The 22416-nt window shown below is 43.1% G+C and overlaps 2 protein-coding genes across 3 annotated transcripts in view; one reads left to right on the top strand and one right to left on the bottom strand.

The window, feature by feature from the left end:
* Positions 1-22416, top strand: part of KCNU1 (potassium calcium-activated channel subfamily U member 1) — a 136868-nt gene that overhangs the window by 99476 nt on the left and 14976 nt on the right. For both annotated transcript variants that reach the window (XM_087875660.1, XM_034436890.3), the window contains one exon: positions 20118-20201. In XM_087875660.1, the coding sequence (XP_087731786.1) occupies positions 20118-20201 (84 nt within the window). The remainder of the gene's footprint in view (positions 1-20117; positions 20202-22416) is intronic.
* Positions 5095-10925, bottom strand: LOC148112474 (uncharacterized). The gene is made up of 4 exons (XM_087875661.1): positions 10789-10925; positions 6523-6596; positions 6169-6374; positions 5095-5237 (listed from the first exon to the last, which is right to left on the bottom strand). The coding sequence occupies exons 1-4, from the start codon at positions 10850-10852 to the stop codon at positions 5189-5191; spliced, it is 393 nt and encodes a 130-aa protein (XP_087731787.1). The 5' UTR covers positions 10853-10925; the 3' UTR covers positions 5095-5188.

Here is a 22416-nt window from a genome sequence, read left to right as displayed (position 1 = left end):
TGTTAAGAGAATCACAGCAGTTGTTAATAACATGGGTTGTTAAGTGAATCCGACTTCTCCATTGACCTTCCTGGTCAGGAGGTCACAAAATGTGATCACATGACCTTGGGACACTACAACTGTCATAAATATGAGAGGAGAGGTTGCTGTTTCAAGATGGAGGACTGGTAGGACATACGTTTCTCTCCTGCTTGTTTTTAATGTTTATCCTAGTTTAATCTTGTTTTTCACTCCCACAATACATCTACGAGGAGCTCTAAATGTTTGATGTTTATTATTTAATGTCCTCAGCCTCCTATTCTTGTAACCGGCTAGCTATCTTTCCTTTTTTGCCTTTGCTGGCAATTTTGTTTAGCTATCCTCAGATAACATTGTTTGTTAGGCCTAACTGCCGGGCCTTGCTGATTTACTCCTCCGGCAAATAAGGTCTTCCCTGTACTTGGGCCTTGCCTGTAATTGTAACTATACGGTAAGGTCCTTGAAGGCAACTAAACAGTCAGTTGGTGAATTAAAGTTGGACATTTGAAGTCACAACAAAAGGGCACCCCAAGTACAGTCACCAACTGACTGTTTAGTTGCCTTCAAGGACCTTACCGTATAGTTACAATTCCTTTACTGGGAGTACCTGAGTGTTTCTGATATGAGCAAACACAAACTCTGCCGTTCCATGTCTCCTGTGGCCTCCAGTTTGGAGGTTATTTCCGACCATGCAGTTGGCCCTCTGCCCAAGGTTAAAAAGACAGACGTTCCGAAATTGTCGGATAAGGATTTGAATTCCTCAATCACTTCCTTGGAGGAATTCTTCTGCAATTTACCATCTTCAGAGTTTGCGCCACGTGCCTTGCTGGAGGAGCCGAAGTGTGCGGTTGCCTGCCCTTGTGATGTGCTTTCTCCATCAGACTGCATGTTACCAACTGATGCAGACTCTACTTCACCCCATTCTCTTTCCTCCTTGTTCTTTCTGCGGGGACAGTCGCCTTTTGCTGATACCGTCTGGCTGTCTGACGTCCACCTCTTGCAACAGTTTTGTCTCCACCTGGCTGAATCCATCACGCCCTTGACGACCTCTATTAGAGTGTTGGAGGGCAAAGTGAGCTCCCTTGAAAAGGCAGTTTTTGTGCCCAGTCTGTCAGAAACCTTGGTCACGTATTGGATCGGCCATCAGCGATGGATGCATCCAGTTAATCTTCAATTGCTTCCGGACAATTTATACTTGAACCTGGCTCACTCCTGTTTTAATAAGTATGATTGGAATACCTGCAAATCCATCTTATCTACAGTGAGGTTCCTGTCCAATCTTAACATTTCGAGTAAAGAACTGCTTTCCGTGGAATGGCTTCCCAGTAATCCAAATATAAATGCCTGATCCTCAAGTTCAGCTCACCTAAGATCCCCTTGCACCTTTGTGGTCTCCGCAACCACCTAAACTACCTTGGAATTTTCCTGCAAAGATGTTTTACAAATACACAACTTACACTGCTTAGGACGAACTCAGCTATCGGGGCCACCCGACCCCGGATAGGGCCGAAGTGTGAGGACTACTACATGGAAGCTGAAAGCCCTGCGTTGGCTACAATTACTGGAGCTACTAATCTCCTGGTGACCCAACACCAATGGGAAGATAACCTTGGGACAAGAGGTTCTCCCCCCAGAGAACAAACCCCTGACATCTCTGTTCCTGAGGGTACTTCAGGGCTTGCTCCCACCTCCTTGAGTATTTGTCCTTCCCCTCCTTCGAGGAACATTCTTAACGATGTGCCACTATCTCATCCCATTCAAACGGCTAGCTTGCCAACTCAGGACTCTTGGACTCTCCCTCTCTCTCCATCAGTCACTATTATTAAACCGTGCAACGGTTGTATCTCCACTGATGACAACGACATCATACAGGTGCTCTCCCTGACAGATTCACCTGCACAAAATCTAAATCATCATCAATGTCAGGACGGCTGTTCCAATCTAAATGTGCCCAGGTACTCGAATCTGCCAAGATCTAATAATAGCACCAAAATCAATCAAGATTCAACTAGAACGGATAAACAAGGCAAGATTACAGATTTTTTTGGCCGAAACTTTACCCCGCCTTCTCATCAACTTTCTGCAATTTCCAAATGACAGTCAAAGACTAACCCCCCCTAATACTCCCTGGTCTATCTTGAGCTGGAATATTGCAGGCTGGGCGTCAAAAAGAGCTGACCCAGACTTTTTGAATTAGCTTAGAAAATTCCAGATCCTTTTATTCCAGGAAATGTGGGAGGTAAATGATATACTCTTATGTGATTATGAGGTTACATCCCTGCCCGCCCTTTCTTCGTCTCGCGGCGGCCATCCTAGTGGCAGCCTTGCAATTGGTATCTCCCTGGACCTGCATGCGGAAGTAGTTTATGTGGATTTCCATCAGCCTTATGTCCTTGCAAGTGTGATCTTTGTCGGGAAGGTCTCCCTCTTGATGTTTAATGTCTACCTTCCTCCTGGGAGTTCCTATAAGGACTTGGACGCGCGGTGGGAGGGATTGGAAGAATATCTCACAACTATCATATTTAGATTCCCTCACTCCTTGGTTCTCTTGGTGGGGGATTTAAATGCCCACACAGCAGGGAGCTGGGAAACCTTGGTAGTTTCCCGTTGGTGGACAGGACCGAATAGGGACGATCACCCCTTGGAGATCATAAAAGGGAGAGTCTCTAAAGACCTGAAAGTTGATAGAGCAGGGACCAACTTGGCCCTTCTCACTGTCAGGTTGGACCTTTTTCCCCTTAACGGCAGATGTGCCCTGGATATTCCTGGGGAATTTACCCATCTGGCCAAAAAAGGCAATAGCACTATAGACTATGTCCTGGTCTCAAGAGCTTTTTTGCCCTATGTTATCTCCTTTAAAGTGGGTGACATGATATTTAGTGACCATCTTCCCCTTACTTTGGACGCACTCCTGAACAGACGACAAAATTGTCTTACTCATGCTGCCCCAATAGCTGCCAATACCAGAGGATCCCTGATGGTATCGAAATGGTCAAATACCTTGGCCTTATCCCACGTGAGCTTTTATGATCAAGAATCAGCTAAAAATCCGCTAGCTTTAACTAGTTCTAAGGCCACTCCCAGTGCGCTCTTGACCACCTTTAGGGATTGCTTGAGTGACTTAATAGCCTCCTTTAAGCCCCCTACTCTTACCCTTGGTAGAGCTTCTCGGAGGAAGGGGGGGCCCTGGTTTAATATACAGTGCAAACAAGCCAGGAACCGATTGAGATCCATATATATCCTTTGTAAAAATTTTGGTTCATCAAGAGCTCCTCTCGCTTACTTTATGGCTAAGAAGGCATATAAGTCTGCTCTTTTAAGAGCCAAACAAAATTGGCAACGACTAAGATGGAATTCCTTATTAGCTGCTGCGTAATCCCGTAATCCCCGTGATTTTTGGAGTTTGCTGAACAGAAGGCCAACTAGTAGGTTTATTTATTCTATATCTGCCCCCACATGGGAACTCTTCCTACACCAAGTCTTTTACGATGCAGACTTGCCATCCTTTACGGCATTAGATTTCCCTCCCGAACAACTCCCTAGATGGTCCCCTGTGAACCCCTCTACCATCTCGAAGCTAATTCAACAACTCAAATCGGGCAAAGTCCCCGGCCCTGACCTTATCCCTGCTGAGGTCATTCAAGCCCATAAGGACTGGTGGATTACTGTCCTTACTGAGGTATTTATTTATTTATTTATTTTATTTTATTTCTATACCGCCCTTCTCCTGAAGGACTCAGGGCGGTGTACAGCCTGATTAAAAGCACAAAGACAGACAAAATTTAAAAATAATTAAAATTATTAAATGATGGGCCCAATTTATAAAACCCCAAATTTAAAATCCCATTTAAAACCAATTAAAATCTTTACATTGATAGCCCAGCATGGCGGAACAACAAGGTTTTGAGGGCACAGCGAAATACACGGAGATCAGAGATTTTACGAATTTCTGGGGGCAGTTCATTCCAAAGGGCAGGGGCTCCCACAGAGAAGGCCCTCCCCCTGGGTGTCACCAGCCGACATAATTTAGCCGATGGCACCCTGAGGAGACCCTCTCTGTGGGAGCGAATTGGCCGGTGGGAGGCTACTGGTGGCAGAAGACGGTCTCGAAGGTATCCAGGTCCAATGCCATGTAGCGCTTTAAAGGTGGTAACCAACACCTTGAATCACACCCAGAAGACCACTGGGAGCCAGTGCAACTCGCGCAGGAGGGGTGTCACGTGGGCACAACGAGTTGAGCCCATAACCACCCGTGCGGCCGCATTTAATGCGATTAATCAAACAGGCATTATCCCTAAGGTCTGGAAGGATGCCATCATCGTGCCAATTCATAAGAAAGGTTCCCCCTCCAATCCAGGCAATTTTCGAAATATCAGTTTATTGTCAGTACTGGAGAAACTCTATGCCCTGTTCCTCCTGTCCAGGCTGGAATGCTGGGTTAAGGAGGCTGGTCTGCTCGGTCATGAGCAGGCGGGGTTCAGAGCAGATCATTCTACTATTGACCATGCCCTGATCCTATACCATCTAGCCTTAAAATAATCTATTTTAGACTTAAAGGCTGCTTTTGACAGTATTCCCAGATATAAACTGTGGGGCAAACTCCTTTCCTGGGGCATCGATAAAAGACTTCTCTGGCTCATCTCCCAACTGCACGAGGGAACGGAGGCAAAAGTGCGCCTTACCCCCCAAGGGGACCTTCCCAATGCCATCCCTGTTAATAAGGGGGTCAGACAGGGATGTATATTGGCACCCCTTCTTTTTAACTTATATATTAGCGATTGGAGAAGGGCATTAATGGTCCAACTGGACTATATTCATGCCCCCAGATTAGCTGACTACAGGTGCCCGCTCCTGCTCTATGCGGACAATGCTGCGATTCTTTCATTCTCCCGGGTGGGTCTGCTTAGAGCCCTTAAAATCCTTTCCAACTATTGTTGCACCAACCAACTGTTTATTAACCACTCTAAGTCTAAGATTATGATCTTCTCAAGAAGCAGGAAAAACTATCAATGGAAGCTCGATGGCATGTCAGGCATAAATGCTCTACCCGTGCCAGGGATCAGCTACAGCGCAGTAGTGCAGGGGTTAACTCAGACTCCCACCTGGTCAGCTCCTCCCATAGACCCCTCCTTACCTGAATCCCCGCCCACAGGTATAAAAGGTGGGCACACTACTCCATGTTCCAGTTCCTGATGCATTCCAGTGATGATGTGATGAACCTACAAATAAAAGGAGATATATTTTACCTGATGACTCAAGTCTCTTTATTGGGCCTGATCCACCATTCCTTGTAACAAAAATGGTAGCAGAGGATGGTTGGTAAGGCCCAAAGATCCCAAGCCACAAGACAAGGACCCATACCTACCTGCAGAATGGCGACACCTCCGAAGCAACGGGAAAGCAACCCATCGGACTCGCCAGGGAAGGCAGGAACCTCGACCACCCCCAAAGCCACCGCGACGGAGGAAAGGGGGGAGATCGAAAAAGGAAAAAGGGCCCACCACCACGATCAAGAGGAAGAGAAGCTGCGACTCGACGTCCTACAGCTGCTGAAAGAACGAGCCGGCGACAAGAACCTCCTTGCCGACCTGCAGAGCTTCATAATCGACCGCGAGGTGGCAAGGAGCGAAGAGGGCTCGGACTCCGAACTCGAGGAGCTGGACTCGGTGAGTGGATCGCCCAAAAGGGCACCCCCAATGGCCACCGAGCCCCGAAGCCCCGCTCCAAATTTGAAACGGTGGCCATCTTTGTCCACGTGGTCGGACAAGATGGCCGACCCCCAACCAATCAACATACAGAATTCAAAATGGCCGGCGCGCGAAAAATGCCGGACCATAAACAATGATGAAAGTGACCAGGGAGAGGGAACCGAATCCGACTCTGACCCCTGGTACACCCCCAGTGAGCGGCAAGTGGATAGGGCCATGAAGACCCTCGCCGCCGCCTTCGGCCCAGGCCTCAAAATCACCAAGGAGAGGCCGGAGAGGCCAAAACGGAAGGGAAGGCGAGGAGAGGGACAGCGGAGCACCCACCCGAGAGCCACCGACGCCCGCGATGATTCACCAGCCCACCTTCGCACCCCAGGGACACCGCGCCCCCGATCGCCCAGGCCGCGCACCCCGGACCGCATGGATTGGGGCAGCTACTTACAACCGTCGCCGGATCCTCAGCACCACCGAGATCTTCATTCCGGAGCTGCAGCTGCTGAACGACACCTTCCGGAACACACCTGGACCCCCAAGGCCGAGGCCGAGGCCTACCCGACCGGCAGAGGCCTCTACAGCGGAGCCGCGACGAACAGGTCCTTCCTTGGCGACGGCGGAGCTGAAATGGACTTCGCGCATGCGCTCTTCCGCCTAGAGGAAGAAAAAAGAAAAAAATTACAAAGCGGGACTTTTAAACTACCGGCAAGCGTTCCCATGCCCTACTGCTGCTATAGAGACATAAGGAACCATGGACAGCAGCCAGCAGTAAGTAATTTTACCACTAGTGCTGGGAACTTACCTGTTGACTTTCCCAAGTTGAGGATGGATGGGGGCAATATCCTAGAGTGGTCACAGCAGCTCCAGGTGGTGTTTCTGAAAGAAAACATGTCTCATTTTATTAATGACCCCCCTGAGAAACCATGGACTTTAGAGCTGGATTGCATGCACCATAAGGCATTCTACCTTTTAATTGCCAGTATTTCCCCCACAATTTACCACTGCATTGGCCATAACCTCACAGTATCCGAAATTATAGGGAAAATGTTTGGATTGTTTTATAGTGAGAGTGTGTCCACCACCACACAAATTTCCAAGGACTTCTTTTCCACCAGACTTAAGCCAGGGACCCCCATGAGTGAGCACCTAGTGTCCTTAAGCGGTACCAGGGCAGAGCTACACCTTAGGGGAGAAGTTATTTCCGACCAAATAATGAAGAGTGTGATAATCAGCTCTTTAGACCACTCATGGAATAACTTCCTGACACAATTAGACACCGTTAGCCTAGGGATGCTGTCTGTGGAGAGGCTATCAAACAGGCTTATCGCAGAAGACAATCTGAGGAGGAGCCGCCCCGGCCCTCCCAGAGAACACAAGAGTGAGAAGAGAGTAGTCTTCCAAGAGAAGCAACACAACACACCCGAGTGCTACATCTGCGGGTCAAAGGGACACATCAAAAGAGACTGCCCCAAGAACTATAGGGAAAGAGGCAGGCCAGAGCATAAGTACAGACAAACAGAAAGGCACACATCCGATGAAAGGTATAGGCGTAGAGACTCACCCATCCCCAGGGATAGGAAGGGAAACAGGGACAGCTCACGCGACAGCAGGACAGGGTCCCTATATGGGATAGGGGAGCACACACACACCACACACCAGGACAAAGACACCAGCTCTTGGCTCCTAGACTCAGGGGCTTCCAACCACACCACATACAATCAGAAACTACTCTCATCATTCAAGAGAGAGGATTTTTCTATCAAAGTTGCAGATCAAAACCAGGTCAGAGTAACAGGCAAAGGGACAATCACATTACCAGGCGTAGGGAAAATAGAGGGGGTACTACTAGTCCCGGAAATACCCCACAACATCCTGGCCGCAGTAAAGCTCAGCAGGGAATCAGGGGTTGAGATGATATTCACAAAAGGCAATGTGAAGGTTAGCAAGAACAGGAAGGACATAGGGAGAGTAACCATTAACCAAGGGTTACCCTACATAACTTTCTATGAGGATTACGCCCACAGCATAAACACCAGTCCAGAGAACACAGAAGACACTGACCAAAGCAAGACTGAAGGTGAACAGATAGGCGGGAGAGAGGTAGATAACGATGATAACACGACACCAGAAACACAGCACAACAAACACACCCAAAAGAGACCCTCAATAGGCAAACCAATGCATGACAACTGTGCCCACCTGCTGCATCGCAAGCTTGGACACGCCAGTTTTCCCGTGATACAAAAAATGGCAAATTGTACCGAGGGTGCCATAATAAAAAACTGTGAAAACTACCTCGAGTGCTCAGTGTGCAAGTGTTCAAAACTGAAAGTAAAACCCAGACCCAAGAAGTCGTTACGCGCCGCCAAACAAATATTCGACTTAGTACACATGGACCTGGTAGGGCCCCTAAGGCCATCCATAAATTACAAAAAAAGGTACTTCCTCACCATAGTGGATGACCATAGTCGATATGGCTTCGTCTACACCTTAAGAAAAAAGGATGAAGCCTTCCAAAAATTCAAAGAGTTTTATAAAAGGGTAGAAACCCAAAACAACAAACAGATCAAACAGATCATGACCGACAGAGGGTCTGAGTTTTTATCTAAGGACTTCTCACATTGGCTCAGGTCCAAAGGCGTGATTCACTTTACGTCGTCCCCTTTTTCCACCTTTCAGAACGGGGTCGTAGAACGACGGAACTCCACGCTGCAAATGATGGTCAGGTGCGCCCTAGAGGACGCGGGCATTGGCCAACACTTCTGGTCTGAAGCCCTGGTCTACTCTAACTATACATTAAATAGAACATGGTCCAGTGTGATAAACAAAACGCCCTATGAGGTCATGTATAACAAGAAGCCACAGATAGCACACCTACATGTGTTCGGTGTAACGGCTGACGTCCACATACCCAAGCAGTTACGCAGGAAAGGGGATAAGGTGTCCAGAAGGCTCAGGTTTATGGGATACGAGCCAGGAACCAAGGGCTTCAGGTTTGTGGACAGTAATAATAGGTTTGTGATCTCCAGAACAGCGGCATTCCATGAACAAGCCAACTGGTCCAGATTGCACCTAAACGAGGTACCCACCGAGCGGGAGGATAGTCCCATCGAGCAAACCCAAAACAAAAACGAGACAGCAAATAGACAGGAAGGGAGCAGGCCCAAGCCCGACCTCCAAGGCATCAAGGTTGAGGGATGGAAAGAGAATCATCCCAAGATAAGTGTTGAATCACTGACACAAAGAGAGGCCAGATATCTGCATGACACTGAGCAGGCAGCAACCAGGCCTGTCAGGTCAACCAGAAACCAGCTGCCAAAAAGGTTGAATGATTACGTGATGCACGTGCACACAAACCACATTACGCCAAACTCCTACGAAGAGGTACTGAGACTACCCCAGGGGGAGAGGGCAAAGTGGGAGTTAGCCATGGCCAAAGAACTGGACAGCCTGAGGAAGCTGGAGGTATACACCCCCACCAAAGTCCCAGAGGGCAAGAACACAATAGGCACCCGGTGGATATTCAAAGTCAAGAACTTAGAGGGGGGCCAAAGCCTATACAAGGCGAGATTAGTTGCTCAGGGGTTTGCTCAAAGGTTTCCGGAGGACTACACAGACACCTATTCGCCCACCGTAAGAACAGAGAGCGTCAAAAGTGCCTTGGTCATTGCATCCTTACTAGGGCTGGAGGTGCACCAGTTCGACGTGCAGACCGCCTACCTGCACGCCAAACTAGACAAAGAGATATACATCAGAGCCCCCCACAGCAAAGAAACCAACAGAGGGGACACCTGGTTACTTCATAAGAGCCTGTATGGACTAAAACAATCAGGCAAACGATGGTACGAATGCCTGGTAGAGGCCCTGAAGTCTATGGGATTCACGGCGACCATAGCTGACAACTGTTTCTTCACCAGGAAAGAGGGGGACTCGCCAGAATACATCCTAGTTTACGTGGATGACATTCTATACATCAGCAAACACGAAGCCAACCGCAACACCTTCGCCAGCAGGCTGAGCGAGCATTTCACCCTAAAGTACCTTGGGAGGATAAACCGATACCTGGGGGTACAAGTCAACCAGACGCCAAAAGATTTCCAACTGTCACAGAAAGAGAAAATAGAAGAGTTACTCCATAAGTGCAACATGGCAGACGCCAAAGGATGTGATTCACCCATGCAGGCGGACTTCCTAAAAAACATGCATGATGAATCACCTGAATTTGGAGATAACACGCTGTACAGGTCAATCATAGGCTCCCTCCTGTATATCGCTAACTGGACAAGACCGGACATTGCTCTATCCGTTAATTTACTATCCAGGCACGTGAGCAAACCCACCACATACCACTGGGACGCAGTGAAAAGGGTGCTAAGATACCTGAAACAGAGTGCCAATGCATGCTTAACCCTAGAGCCTGAGAAATCCGAAGAACCCATCCTCTCATGCTACGCTGATGCTGACTGGGCCGGAGACGCCAAAGGCCGCAAAAGCACATCTGGGTACATATTCTACTTAAATAACTGTCCGGTGCATTGGTACACAGGCAAACAAATCTTGGTGGCAACCTCGACTACTGAAGCTGAATATATATGCCTTTCCAAAGCCGCCAACAATCTCATCTGGTTCGACGACCTACTCGCCAGCATGTGGAGAGAACCAGCTTACCCAATAAATATCTACGAAGATAACAAAGCCGCCATAGAGATATCCATGTCCGACGCTGTAGGGCAAAGGTCAAGGCACATAGACATAAAGTACAAGCACGTTAGACAGCTCTCCAGAATTGGTTTCATAAAGGCCATACACTGCGACACAGAAGAACAGACCGCAGACATACTCACAAAACCACTACAGGGCAAGCAACACTCACACTTAGTTTCTAAGCTCAAGATTCACCCCAGGGTACCAACCAGTCAGTCAGGCCTACAGACACGGGTCAGGCATTTAGAGGGGGATTTGTCAGGCATAAATGCTCTACCCGTGCCAGGGATCAGCTACAGCGCAGTAGTGCAGGGGTTAACTCAGACTCCCACCTGGTCAGCTCCTCCCATAGACCCCTCCTTACCTGAATCCCCGCCCACAGGTATAAAAGGTGGGCACACTACTCCATGTTCCAGTTCCTGATGCATTCCAGTGATGATGTGATGAACCTACAAATAAAAGGAGATATATTTTACCTGATGACTCAAGTCTCTTTATTGGGCCTGATCCACCATTCCTTGCCTTGTAACATGGCATACCAGTGGAACAGGTCCATAGATTCCAATATTTAGGCATTCTTTTCCAATCTAATGCCATGTGGCTTGTGTAGGTCAAGTCCCTCTGCACCAAGGCCAAGGCCATTACGCATGCCCCTCTCCAATTCTTTTACACAGAGGGAGCCCAACATATTCCCTCAGTATTGAAAGTATATAGGGCAAAGGTGATAGCTGCAATTACATAGGCGCCCCCCTTCGGGTTCAAACAAATATTTTCCTCCTCGAGTCAGTTCAAAGCCAGTTCTTACGCCGCCTAATGGGAGTTCCCCCCTGTGTGAGCAATGCTACAATCCGCTTGGAACTGGGCATACCATCTCTCGCTACTATTCTGTGGAAATCTGCTATTGGCTACTGGCTGACCCTGTGGGTCAGACTTCCAGACTACTATTTAGGCCAATGCTTATGGTGGGATGACTTCCACAGTCCTTGGGCCCGGAATATTCACACCAAATTTATGAAGATAAATATTCCCCCTATTGAAGCCCTTATGCTTGGCCCAGATGCAGCCAAATCGCTGATATTTCAGCAATTGGATGATATTGAAAGACAACAGAATCTGGCACTTGGTGCGGGAGTATGTTCTCCATTTTCTCTCGGTATTACTCCCCGAATGCACCCCCCCCAAATATCTCTCTACGCTATTCTTTGTTAAATACAGGTTGGCCTTTCTAAAGGCACGTTTTAATGTGATCCCCTCGAATGTCCTAGATAGCAGGTGCTCGGGGTGTGTGAAATCCACCCACTGTTCATGTGATGGTCGATCTCCGGAATCGTTGGCTCATATCGTATTTACATGCCCCCATTATCGGGAGGTAAGGTCAGAACTTATCTCTCCCATTTGCCAAAGATTTCCTGGATTATCTGAAAATCTTAGTCTTCGCTTCTTACTCCATGATACTGATTCTAAGATTACATTAAAGGTAGCAAATTTTTTTGCTGCAGTCCTGGGATGTAAGAGCCGGGGGAAGGGATGGGCTGGACCCATTGACTGAGATAAGCTTTATTGATTGCCAGCGGTTGAGTTAGTTGATGGTTGTATAAAGTGCGGATGTGTGGATTTTATGCAAATTGCAATATAGTATTTTCTACCTATGTACAATTTTAATCGACTATAGTCCATATAGATTGAAGCTAAAAATTTAAAATACATGAACTGTGAGTCTGACAGAGTGGTTTCCACCACTGATTTTGTTGCCGTTTGCACTTCAGTCTGGTCATGTACCAGCTATGTGCCTTGGATGTTTTGGTTCTTTGGTCTATGACTGCAATAAAGTATAAAGTAAAGTAAATATGAGTCAGTTTCCAAGCATCTGAATTTTTATCATGTTATCACAGGGATGCTGCAATGGTCGTAAGTGTGAAAAATGGTCATAAGTCACTTTTTTCAGTGCTGTTGTAACATCGAACGGTCACTAAATGAACTGTTGTATATCGAGGACTACCTGTATTGAAATCCCAACTCCATTTCACAAATCTATTGTATTGAAATCTCAACTCTCAATTTCTGAGAGAGTAAGGGACTTTTTTTTAACTTCATTCTCCATGTGCTTTAGAACACTGGATTGTCTTCTCCTTCCTCTTCTGCTTCTTCTGAGGTAGTCGCTTTGGCTGGGACTCTCTGCTGATAAGGCTTTCTTAACTTGCCAGTAACCCTGGCTGATCTCATTTCTTGATGAGGAGAGGACTGAACTGAAGGGTGGCGAACTTAGGGAAGTTTCAGATTCTGCAGAAGTGATTGTAAGATGAAATGCAAGATACCCTCGGGCACTCTTCAGTTGCCTTGTAATGAACTTATTACAAGAAACAGACCTTCCACCCATTTAAAAATGCTTGAATGATTTGTCTATGGAAATTCTCAGTCATCCAGATCATGGCTGTCCGAAAGGTGATTTTTTAAAAAGGCAATTGGACTTCCTTGTTTTTCCTTGAAGACATGTTCCTTCTTATCCAAGAAGCTTTTTCAGTTATGATTGAAGTTCTTGAGGTCTTCAGTCAGAACTGAAGAAGGTTCTTGGATGAAAAGCAAAATGTCTTCAAGGAAAAACAAAGAAACTCCAGTTGCCTTTTGAAAAAGCACCTTTGGGGCTTTTTAGGTTTTTTCAAAAGCTAAAACCCAAAAGATTGCAAGAAAATGGCAACAAAAGTACTATGCTGAAAATTATTTCTGTTATAAACTGTGCTGTGGGAGTTCATTGAATGCCCAAAATCTATCACTCCCACTTTTTGCTACCTATTTAAAAGTACAGGAGATTCATAAATGTAAAAAAAATAAAAAATAATACAAATAGGGAACAGTGATACGGATTCCTATCTATATGTGTCTGAATACATATATAGATAGTGTGGGTCACTGAAGCATTCTACAAAAAAGGAAAAAAATAGATTTTCTACAGTTTTAGTCTAATTAGTACCCTGTCATGTTTCATCAAATTCAGATTGGCAAACTTAGTTACTGAACTAAATAATCTTTGCCATAAACTAAACATACAATTTAGTTTGACAATTTAATATGATACTGGAATTCGAATGTACAGTAAAAACATATAATTAACGAATGTTTTGTAATAGCACCCTGCCAAGATGAGAAATTTCAGGTAGAGGTGATGTATATTGTTTGGGAGTAAAAATATTGACATAAGAAAAATGTAACCAACTATGAGTAGCTGCTTATAAAAATCTTCTTACTGAAATTCTCATCTACTTTCTTCCAGATTTTTGAATTATTTTCCAATATACTTTTCTTTTCCAGGTGAATTTCTTTGCCTACCTGTCCCTCTGTCTGATCAACAGGAGCTCTTAGGAACCATCAGTGGGACTTTTCCACTATTTCTTACTTAAGAAATTTCAATGAGAGGGACAGGGAACTGAAACTGAGATCCTCATTATTCAAAGGAGATTTCTTTTCAATATGATGCATTTGAATAAACACACATAATTGTCATACTTATCCTAAATTCTCTGTTTGGAATGGTCTCTTAATTATCAGGCAAGGAACGTTCTTTTACATTCAATGGTATTTGATCATTTCATCTTATACAGTAGGTGGATAACCTGAAGCTGAAAATCTGTCTGTTCTCCCATAATCCCATAGATGGGGATTCTTGGAAGCTCTGTATCCACAATTGCTTCACCCTCATTCTAGGGTGAGAAAATGTTCTTTCGTCCTTCCATGGTCATTGGGGAAATAAACAGAAGCCTTTGAAATGGCTTTGATGATGTATCAGCAAGAAAGGGCTGAGTCCTCTGCTTCCTCATTTTCCAAACATTATTTTTTAATAAACTGTAGAGCAGCACTAATCTATAAACCTTGCTGAGATGATAGATTTTTCTTTTCTGATGCCAAACCAAACTATGTGGCTCCCCGAAGCAAATTCCATTCCATATACTCAAGTTGTTGGCAGTTGATCCTTCAACATTGGCAAAAAGATAAGATCTTCCACTATATCTACTCATTTTCTGGGGCAGGGCAGAACTTATGGTATGTTACATAGAGATCCCTCCTATATGAAAGTGAGCAGGTCTGAAGGCTTTGAAATAATGCCTGAATTGCTGTGTTATTATCCAAGGCAGCTGATCTCTCTAATGTTAGGGCTGGTACAGTTCTCTTTGGTAGTTGTGATCTGTTCTTGTGTCTGAGCTATTTTACCATTCAATGGTTAAAAGTCATTTCTGAAAATGTTCTTTCAGAACTTGTAATGTTTCTGGTTTGTGTTTCAAGGGAGATCTTGTTGGGAATTCTTGATTCAATGTGCTGGCCTCTGGACCCTGATGTAGGAAAATGGGTCTGTTGACGAATTTCTGATAGCTCATTGTTATAAATCAATGGAGTTTGAATGACATAGGAGATTTACTGGTATGTTGATGGTGAAGATATTAGGGAGGGGGCATTTTTTAACAATTACCTCTTAAATTGTCTTTTGATTTTTTTAAAATATAGAAAATTGGAAAAATGTTCACAAATGTATAGAAAGGAAAAAAGATTAAGAGTATTGTGACCAAGGCCCAAGTAGTTATTACCAGACACAATCATATTTTATTAGAACATATTTTATTAGAACAGCTGAGAATTACTTCATTCTCATCTTAGTCCAAATTAAGTCCAAATTTAGTCCGAAACAAATTCTTCATAAACAGTTCTTCAGCCTTATCACCAACCTTGACTTCTTTGGTATCCTGCCAAAGGCTTTTCTTGGCAAAAGTTCAGAAGAAAGAGACTCCGACATGAAACAAATGTAGCAAGACAAGAGACAATTGTAGCAACGTTGCTTTCCTACAAAGTTCCCAAGAGCTTTTGCTGCTCTTTTAAACCTTATGGGAGGGGCCAATCATCTCCTGGCCTTACTCCCGAGTTGTCCTTTTTGCTTAAGCTGCTCTTGCCTTCTGGCAGCTCTTCGCATGCATGCACTAGGAACAGGCTCCTCCTGTTCCTCTGCCTCTCTGCTATCCATCTCTGGAGGCTCCGGAGTCCGTGATCGCTCCCAGATGGCTCTGGCCCCATCTCTGCCTCTGACGTAGAGCCCTCGTCCGAGCCTTCCCCTGACTCCAGGACTGACCCATTGTCCTCCCCAGCCTTCTCACTGTCTGACTCCGCTGCCAGCTCTGCAGGCTGCTGGCAGATCACAACAAAGAGAGAAAGAATACCAGTAGTTTGTTTTACATTCTTTTTTTTTTTTAGAGAAGAAAGAATATTTTCTTAGACATGGACCACAGGGAAGCTATGAGGTAGCTATTCATCAGTTTGAAATGATAGCAAACCCTAGGTGTCTGATAGTTCTTTGGTTAAAATATGCCTTTGACATTTAGGAATATCTACAGTATGGGTTTCCATAAATTACAAGGGTTGCTTAGGTTGTTAAGATACACCTGATGGATACCTGATGTGAAGGCACTGGCTAAAAAGGACAATACTTTGGCTTATGATTATCTATAAGCTCTAGATTGTTAAATATATAGACATGACCATAATCATAGCATCCTAATGTCTCAATACACAAAAGAAGTAAAAACAGTTTGGCTCAGTCTCAAATATATTCTAAAAATTCAGAAGGACTGGACATCTAAAGAGTCTCAAAACTCAAACAAACAAAAGAAAAAGGACAATCTGGAGTGGTTTCTTGAAAAAGGAATATATTAAGTTTGATTGCCTACAGGTTATATGTACAGGTTTTAGCTCGGTAATTAAATTTCACCTCTCATATCTTGCTAGGCCCATATCTTTCTTCAGAGTTATTTGTGTCAAGAATGAAGTTGCTTTAAAACAGCCAAAGCAAAACTCAATGATTCTTAATTAGTTCGACCCAATCGTGGACATTTAAACATTTTTCTGCAGGAGAAGGATTATTCTCAATAAATTAAAGGACACTAGTGAATAAAACTAAAGAAAGGGAATTCCAGTTGCTGAATTCCATGAATGCCATTTGGAAAACTCATATTTAATTACATGCTTGAAATCAACCTTTTCCTGTTTTTCAAAAGACTTCCCAATTTAAATATGTACAAACAAAAATTCTTAAAAAACCAAACACCCAAAATATGTCAGTAAATACAAAAACCTATGATAAATGCACACAAATGTCAAGTAGTCCTTCTCTTCTCCATAATGGGAGGAGGAACCTTAATTAATATTAGCTCATCCCAGACTATTACCCTCAACATTTCAGTTTTCTCCTATCCTTCTTCAATGAAATTGTGATTAATTATCTGATATTTTAACAAAATGAATGCAATGAATGCAAAAATCAGTAAAATGGCTTAAAGTGGTCACAGTTAACAAACAATTGCAGATCTCAGCTGTGGGTGGTCAATTGTATCTGGACTTGGGTGCTAAACATGGTCAGCCCTGGTTAGTTTTTGTATATAAGTTTATTTTTGACTTAGGTAGGTAGATAGATATATAGGTAGGCAGGCAGGCAGGCAGACAGGTAGATAAATAGATAGATGATAAATACTATGGATGGATGGATGGATGGAAGAAAGAGAGAGAGAGAGAGAGAGAGAGAGAGAGAGAGAGAGAGAGAGAGAGAGAGAGAGAGACACGGAGGCAGAGGCAGACAGGTTTCACAAAAAGTAATAGCAAATTATCTGTTTTGTTGCCAAGGTAACAGCACAGATGTGTCCACCTAAGGCATCAGGGGTCAAATCTGATTTGAAAGAGATTTGACTTAAGCAGTGTAGATCCTCTTTCTGAGATGCTGATAATTTCACTGTCTTTAGGAGCCTCTTATAGCATGTGTGAAATCCTTTCATCTCTTCAGGCTGTTTTTACAATTTGCTGAGTGGCTGCTATAGGTTCATTGACATATAAACTGGATTAACGGCTGCATAACAATTCCCCCTGGATTCCATTTGTCTACAGTATGTGGATGCACCAGTATCTATTTTTAATTCCTTTAGCTTTTGACTAAACAATCCCACCAACATGTCTAATACTGCCCAAATTCCTGCTTATACAGCCAATTTTACTTTTAATCCAATTTATTACCACCTTGGCAGTATGACCTTGCTTTTGTCATTAACATATTGGAGAGAGAAATAATTACTGCAATTTTTTTTAAGGATTTAAGTTAAGAAGTAAGGAATGTTTCCCTTATTTTCAAGGCTTATGCACAGGGTAGTATATGCTTTGTGTCAAAAAACAATTAGAAGAGACGATTAAGTCAATCCAGTGTGTAATTTTTTCCTCCCTCTTTCATAAATTTAGTTTGTTCCTTCGTGTTGAAATAATTACAATTGTCCTTTTTTTCAATGTCATTCTATGATGGAGACAGGTGATCTCTAAATATGATAAATATGATAAATAAATAAAAATCATACACACACACACATACTATTGACAAAATTGGATTTTTATTTATTTTTTGGATTTTATTTATTATCATATATATTTACAGGACATTTTGAGGCAAATGTGAAGGTTTCAATTTAGAGTATCAGGCCAAAAGATATGAATATAAGAATAGGAATTTCTGCAAAAATAATATTAAGGCTGGAATATTTTGAATTTTTGATCCTACTGTCTTTGAGGGTGTCCTGGAAGACTTTGATGGGTGCAATGGCTCAGCAGTTAAAGATACTGAGCTTGTTAGCTGGAAAGCTGATGGCTAGGATTCGAAACTCAACCACAGTATGACAGGTTGAGCTCCCATTCCTTGCCCCAGCTTCTGCCCACCTAGAAGTTCGAAAACATGCAAATATGAGTAGATAAATAGGTACCATTTTGATGGGAAGGTAACAGTATTCTGTGTACCTTCAGCATATAGTCATACTGGCCACATGATCACATTAATGTCTTTGGACAACGCTGGCTCCCTTAGCTAAGAAATGGAGATGAGCACCACCCCCTAAAATCAGACATGACTGGACAGGGAAAAATTTTACCTTTTCTTTTACATTTTAGAGGACTTTAGGTGTTTTAAATCTCCCTTTCAGGATGAAGCAGAGATTCAATCTTCAAACATCTTCAAATTGTCCCAGAAATATCTGCGTCTCTCCCTTCCTGATAACTTTCCTGAATTTAGTAAAAAGCAAAAGGATATTCTTAAGGTAGATCAGCAAAGATAATGGATTTTCCACATTGATAACTTTCCAATTCCTGATACACCATCAGAATGCATGGAAGTATGCTGTAGGACAGTGGTTCTCAACCTTTTCTTCGCCATGGAGCCCATTTAAATACCTTTTATGGCCACAGACCATGGCCACGGACCCCCAAGACTTAACGCAAGATTTAAATCCTAATTTTTTTTCAAGCCTTCGCTGACCCCCTCTGATTACATTATGGCCTGTCAGTGGTCCTCGAGCCACAGACTGAGAACTACTGCTGTAGGATAAATGATTTGTCATTGCAACCAGGGGAAAAAGAGAATTTTCCTGGGATTTTCTTGAGAGAAATGAATGGGGGGGGGGAGAGATATATAAATATGTGTGTTTGTTGCTACTGCCTATCATGTTGCAGTAGTTTAAAGCATTGTAACAGAAATAAAAGAAAGTGATGGCAATGTTTTTTGTTCATATTCCTTTAAGAGGGCCAATGAGCAATGCTGTTGGTTGGCTAAGGCAAGCAGTGAGCAAATAAAATAGCCAAATTGGTACTGAATATATAAATTTTTGCACCATCTCTGAAAAAGCAGTTAAAGAGGGTCTCACACAATTGATCAGAAGTTGTGAAATCTGTCTTTATGTCAGTCCACTATTTTTGTCTTAGTACCACGCTGGCGTCCTGCCATCAAAGGACTGGTGGGGGTTGGGGAGAGACATGAGGGGAGGACAAATGGGCAATAAACCTGTATGCAGTTTTGGGTGGGAATTCGTGAGGGGGAATGACAACTGAATGAAAGCAGATCAATGTGGAACCAGTTTATGCCAGACATCTTCAAGGCATTTGCCCTGAGTGTGAAAAGTTACTAGCCCAAACACCTCAGCATTCCCAAAACATCCCCATGGCATAGCATTGGCTGGGTTTGGACTGGTCATAGGGGCACTGAAGGAAATGGTTTGGTCTTGTTGTGTGGGAAACTCAGATTCTGTCTGACTTTACGACAACCAGCATCTCTTAGTAAAAGTACCTTTCACTTCAACCAAATGGAGTCTAGGGTTTTTCTTCCCTAAAGGATCAGACTGGGTCATGTTTGACCATTTCTCTAATCTATGTCTGTTTTACATATATGTAATTATCAGTCCTTTCCTGTTTTGTGCAAGAGTTGGGGGAGAGGTAAAGCTAAGAAGCCTTGCACTTAATCGTGTGAATTTATTGCCATTCATATACACATCTTACCACCAAAATATACCTTTCCAATTTTAAAGCCAAGTGCCGTACTGCAACATCAGAGACAACCTAATCTATTGAATAGCTGCATTCGTTACAGCACATTAATTAAGAAGTGAATTAAACTTTTTTCTTTATTAAGAAAAAAAAAAAACAGCCTGGACAAAATGAGTCCCATTTGTAATTCTGCAAAGCTTCCAAGATAATGAAGTTCTGGAACTGAACTGAAGGCCAAAGAAATGTCTCTTTGTTTGCATTAAATAATGTTTAAGAAGCATTTGTTGGCAGGCTCAGAACCTCTTATATTTATGCCTGACTTTCTTTGTTTCTTTTCTCTCCCCCTCCCCCTCCCTCTTACACTGATATCAAAAGATAATCCACAGGGATTCAATGAAGATTCAACTGGAGTTCAATCACGCACTTTTTCCAAACGGATCTCTGTCATCACTGAGCTTAGTAAGTTTTTCTCTAGGAACAAATTTCAAGAAGCAATATGCCTGATGCATTATTTATTTACTGCCAGCTCTCTTTAGAATCCGCAGATAGAAAGTGACAGCGTGCCGTGTCCAAAGAACAATAAAAGGGTTGACTTAAATGCTAATTCAGCAACTTTAAAGATGTCTCAATGGCTTATCAGGAGAATAAATATAATGAAGTGTTACAAAGACTCAGCAGGAAGCTAAACAAAAGTTTTCCATCTGGAGGGGTTTTCTCTCACTCCTGCCCAAGAGTGGGTACACCCAGAATGATGATTTTTAATTGGTGTAGTTATGATGCTCAAATGGATTTAGAACATAAAATAATAGAGTTGGAAAGGACCTTGGAGGTCTTCTAGTCCAACCCCCTGCTTGAGCAAGAGACCTTAAACCATTTCAGATAAATGATTCTCCAGTGTCTTTTTGAAAGCCTCCAGTGATAGAGGACCCACAACCTCTGAAAGCAAGGTGTTTTATTGGTTGATTGCTCTCACTTTTAGAAAATTTCTCCTTAGTTTTAGGTTGCTTCTCTCCTTGGTTAGTTTCCATCCATTGTTTCTCATCTTTTGGTGCTTTGGAAAATAGTTTGATCCCCTCATGTAAAATAGAAGATGAGGTATATTCTATACTTCTATTCCATTCTCCCCTCTTTTTGGTGCCTTAAATATTGTTTACAAATAAACAAATCCTTGCAGTTTTCTTGGCAATAATTTTTCAGAAATGGTTTGCCCTTGCCTTCTTCCTAGGCCTGAGAGAGAAGGATTAGCCCAAGTCACGCAGTTGGCTTTGTTCCTAAGGTGCGACTAGAACTCACTTCTCTTTGTTTCTTGCCTGATGCCTTAACTACTACACCAGACTGATATAGCTTCATATCTGGACCTAAGAGATGTTGTCTGTTTGGAGCAATGGAGGATTGAAGGCTTGTTTCTTTTTTGTCATTGAGTATGCAGAAATGCCCTGCACACTCAAAGCAGGAAGGTTTCTGCAGAGGCTTTGCAGCTGCTTTGCAGCACTTATTACTATGATTGTTCAACACAGTGTTGTGCAGTCATGCAGGCATTCCAGAAAGCACTGGTCTTCTTATTTCTAGTTTGGTGCCTTCATCATTGCACCAAATTGGCTCTGTTTCCTAGTTTGTAACATTTAAACTTCTGAAAAAAACTGCCATGATTTAATGGGAGAATATATCCTTGCATCCTATTGAAAACCAGCCTCTTGCCATTTCTGACAGGGCTGAAGAAAACTCTGGTATGAAACCCTGCCAATTGGTGGAAATAATATTGAGATGCACAAACCAACATTATCAGTATTAAGATTATGAACTGGAGAAGCAAATTGATTTCAATAATTTAATGCATCATGTAATTAAATTAAAGTGTAGTACTATATATACGATATCCAAACAATGTGATAATCCTGCAGTGAAAATACTTAAGTTATGGGAAGAGAAATCTGGTGACTAATTTTCAGAATTTCTCCAGACGAATGAGGGAATGAAAAGGAAAGGAAAGCTTTTGACAGTTTTTCAAAAATAGTGAAAACAGCATTCTACTAAAGAAATAAAAATGTTAAATCTACAAAATCTTTGGAATGAACTCTTTCCCCAGAATATATTGAAAATCTGGAAAAATTGGAGACCATCAGGAAAACAATTTATGTATTATTTTTACTTATATATCCAGCCACTTACTAGCAAAAACAATAAAATTAAGAACAAGAAAGTCACCCAAATATCTTTGGCTACATACTTACATATAATACATACTACAATACATACATATTGCATGTATGTGTGTATTTCCAAATACAATTTTCCTTTGAAAGCTTTCTAAAGTAAATTTTTCCATCAAACTACTCTGGGAGGAGAATTTTTAAAACTGGCACAATACAGGGCATCCTTGAGTTATGACTGCAATTGAGCCTGGCAATTACTGTCATAAGTCCCAACAGTCATAAAGTGGGTGATCATGTAACTAGACTCAATTTTGCAACTTTTTTGTGGCAGTTATTAAGCGAACCCATTGTTTGCTAACAGATATTTTTTGCCATTACCATCCGGTTCCTGGAGGCCGTGTGGATCTGGATGGGGAGAAACAGACTCAGGCTCAACCCATCCAAGACCGAGTGGCTGTGGTTTCCGACATCCCGATATAGTCAGTGGGTGCCATCACTGACTATTGGGGGCAAGTCATTGG

This window comes from Pantherophis guttatus, chromosome 9 (assembly GCF_059756535.1).
Source record: "Pantherophis guttatus breed Tessera chromosome 9, ASM5975653v1, whole genome shotgun sequence".
NCBI lineage: Eukaryota > Metazoa > Chordata > Lepidosauria > Squamata > Colubridae > Pantherophis > Pantherophis guttatus.
This window is presented reverse-complemented; position numbering and strand designations above follow the sequence as displayed.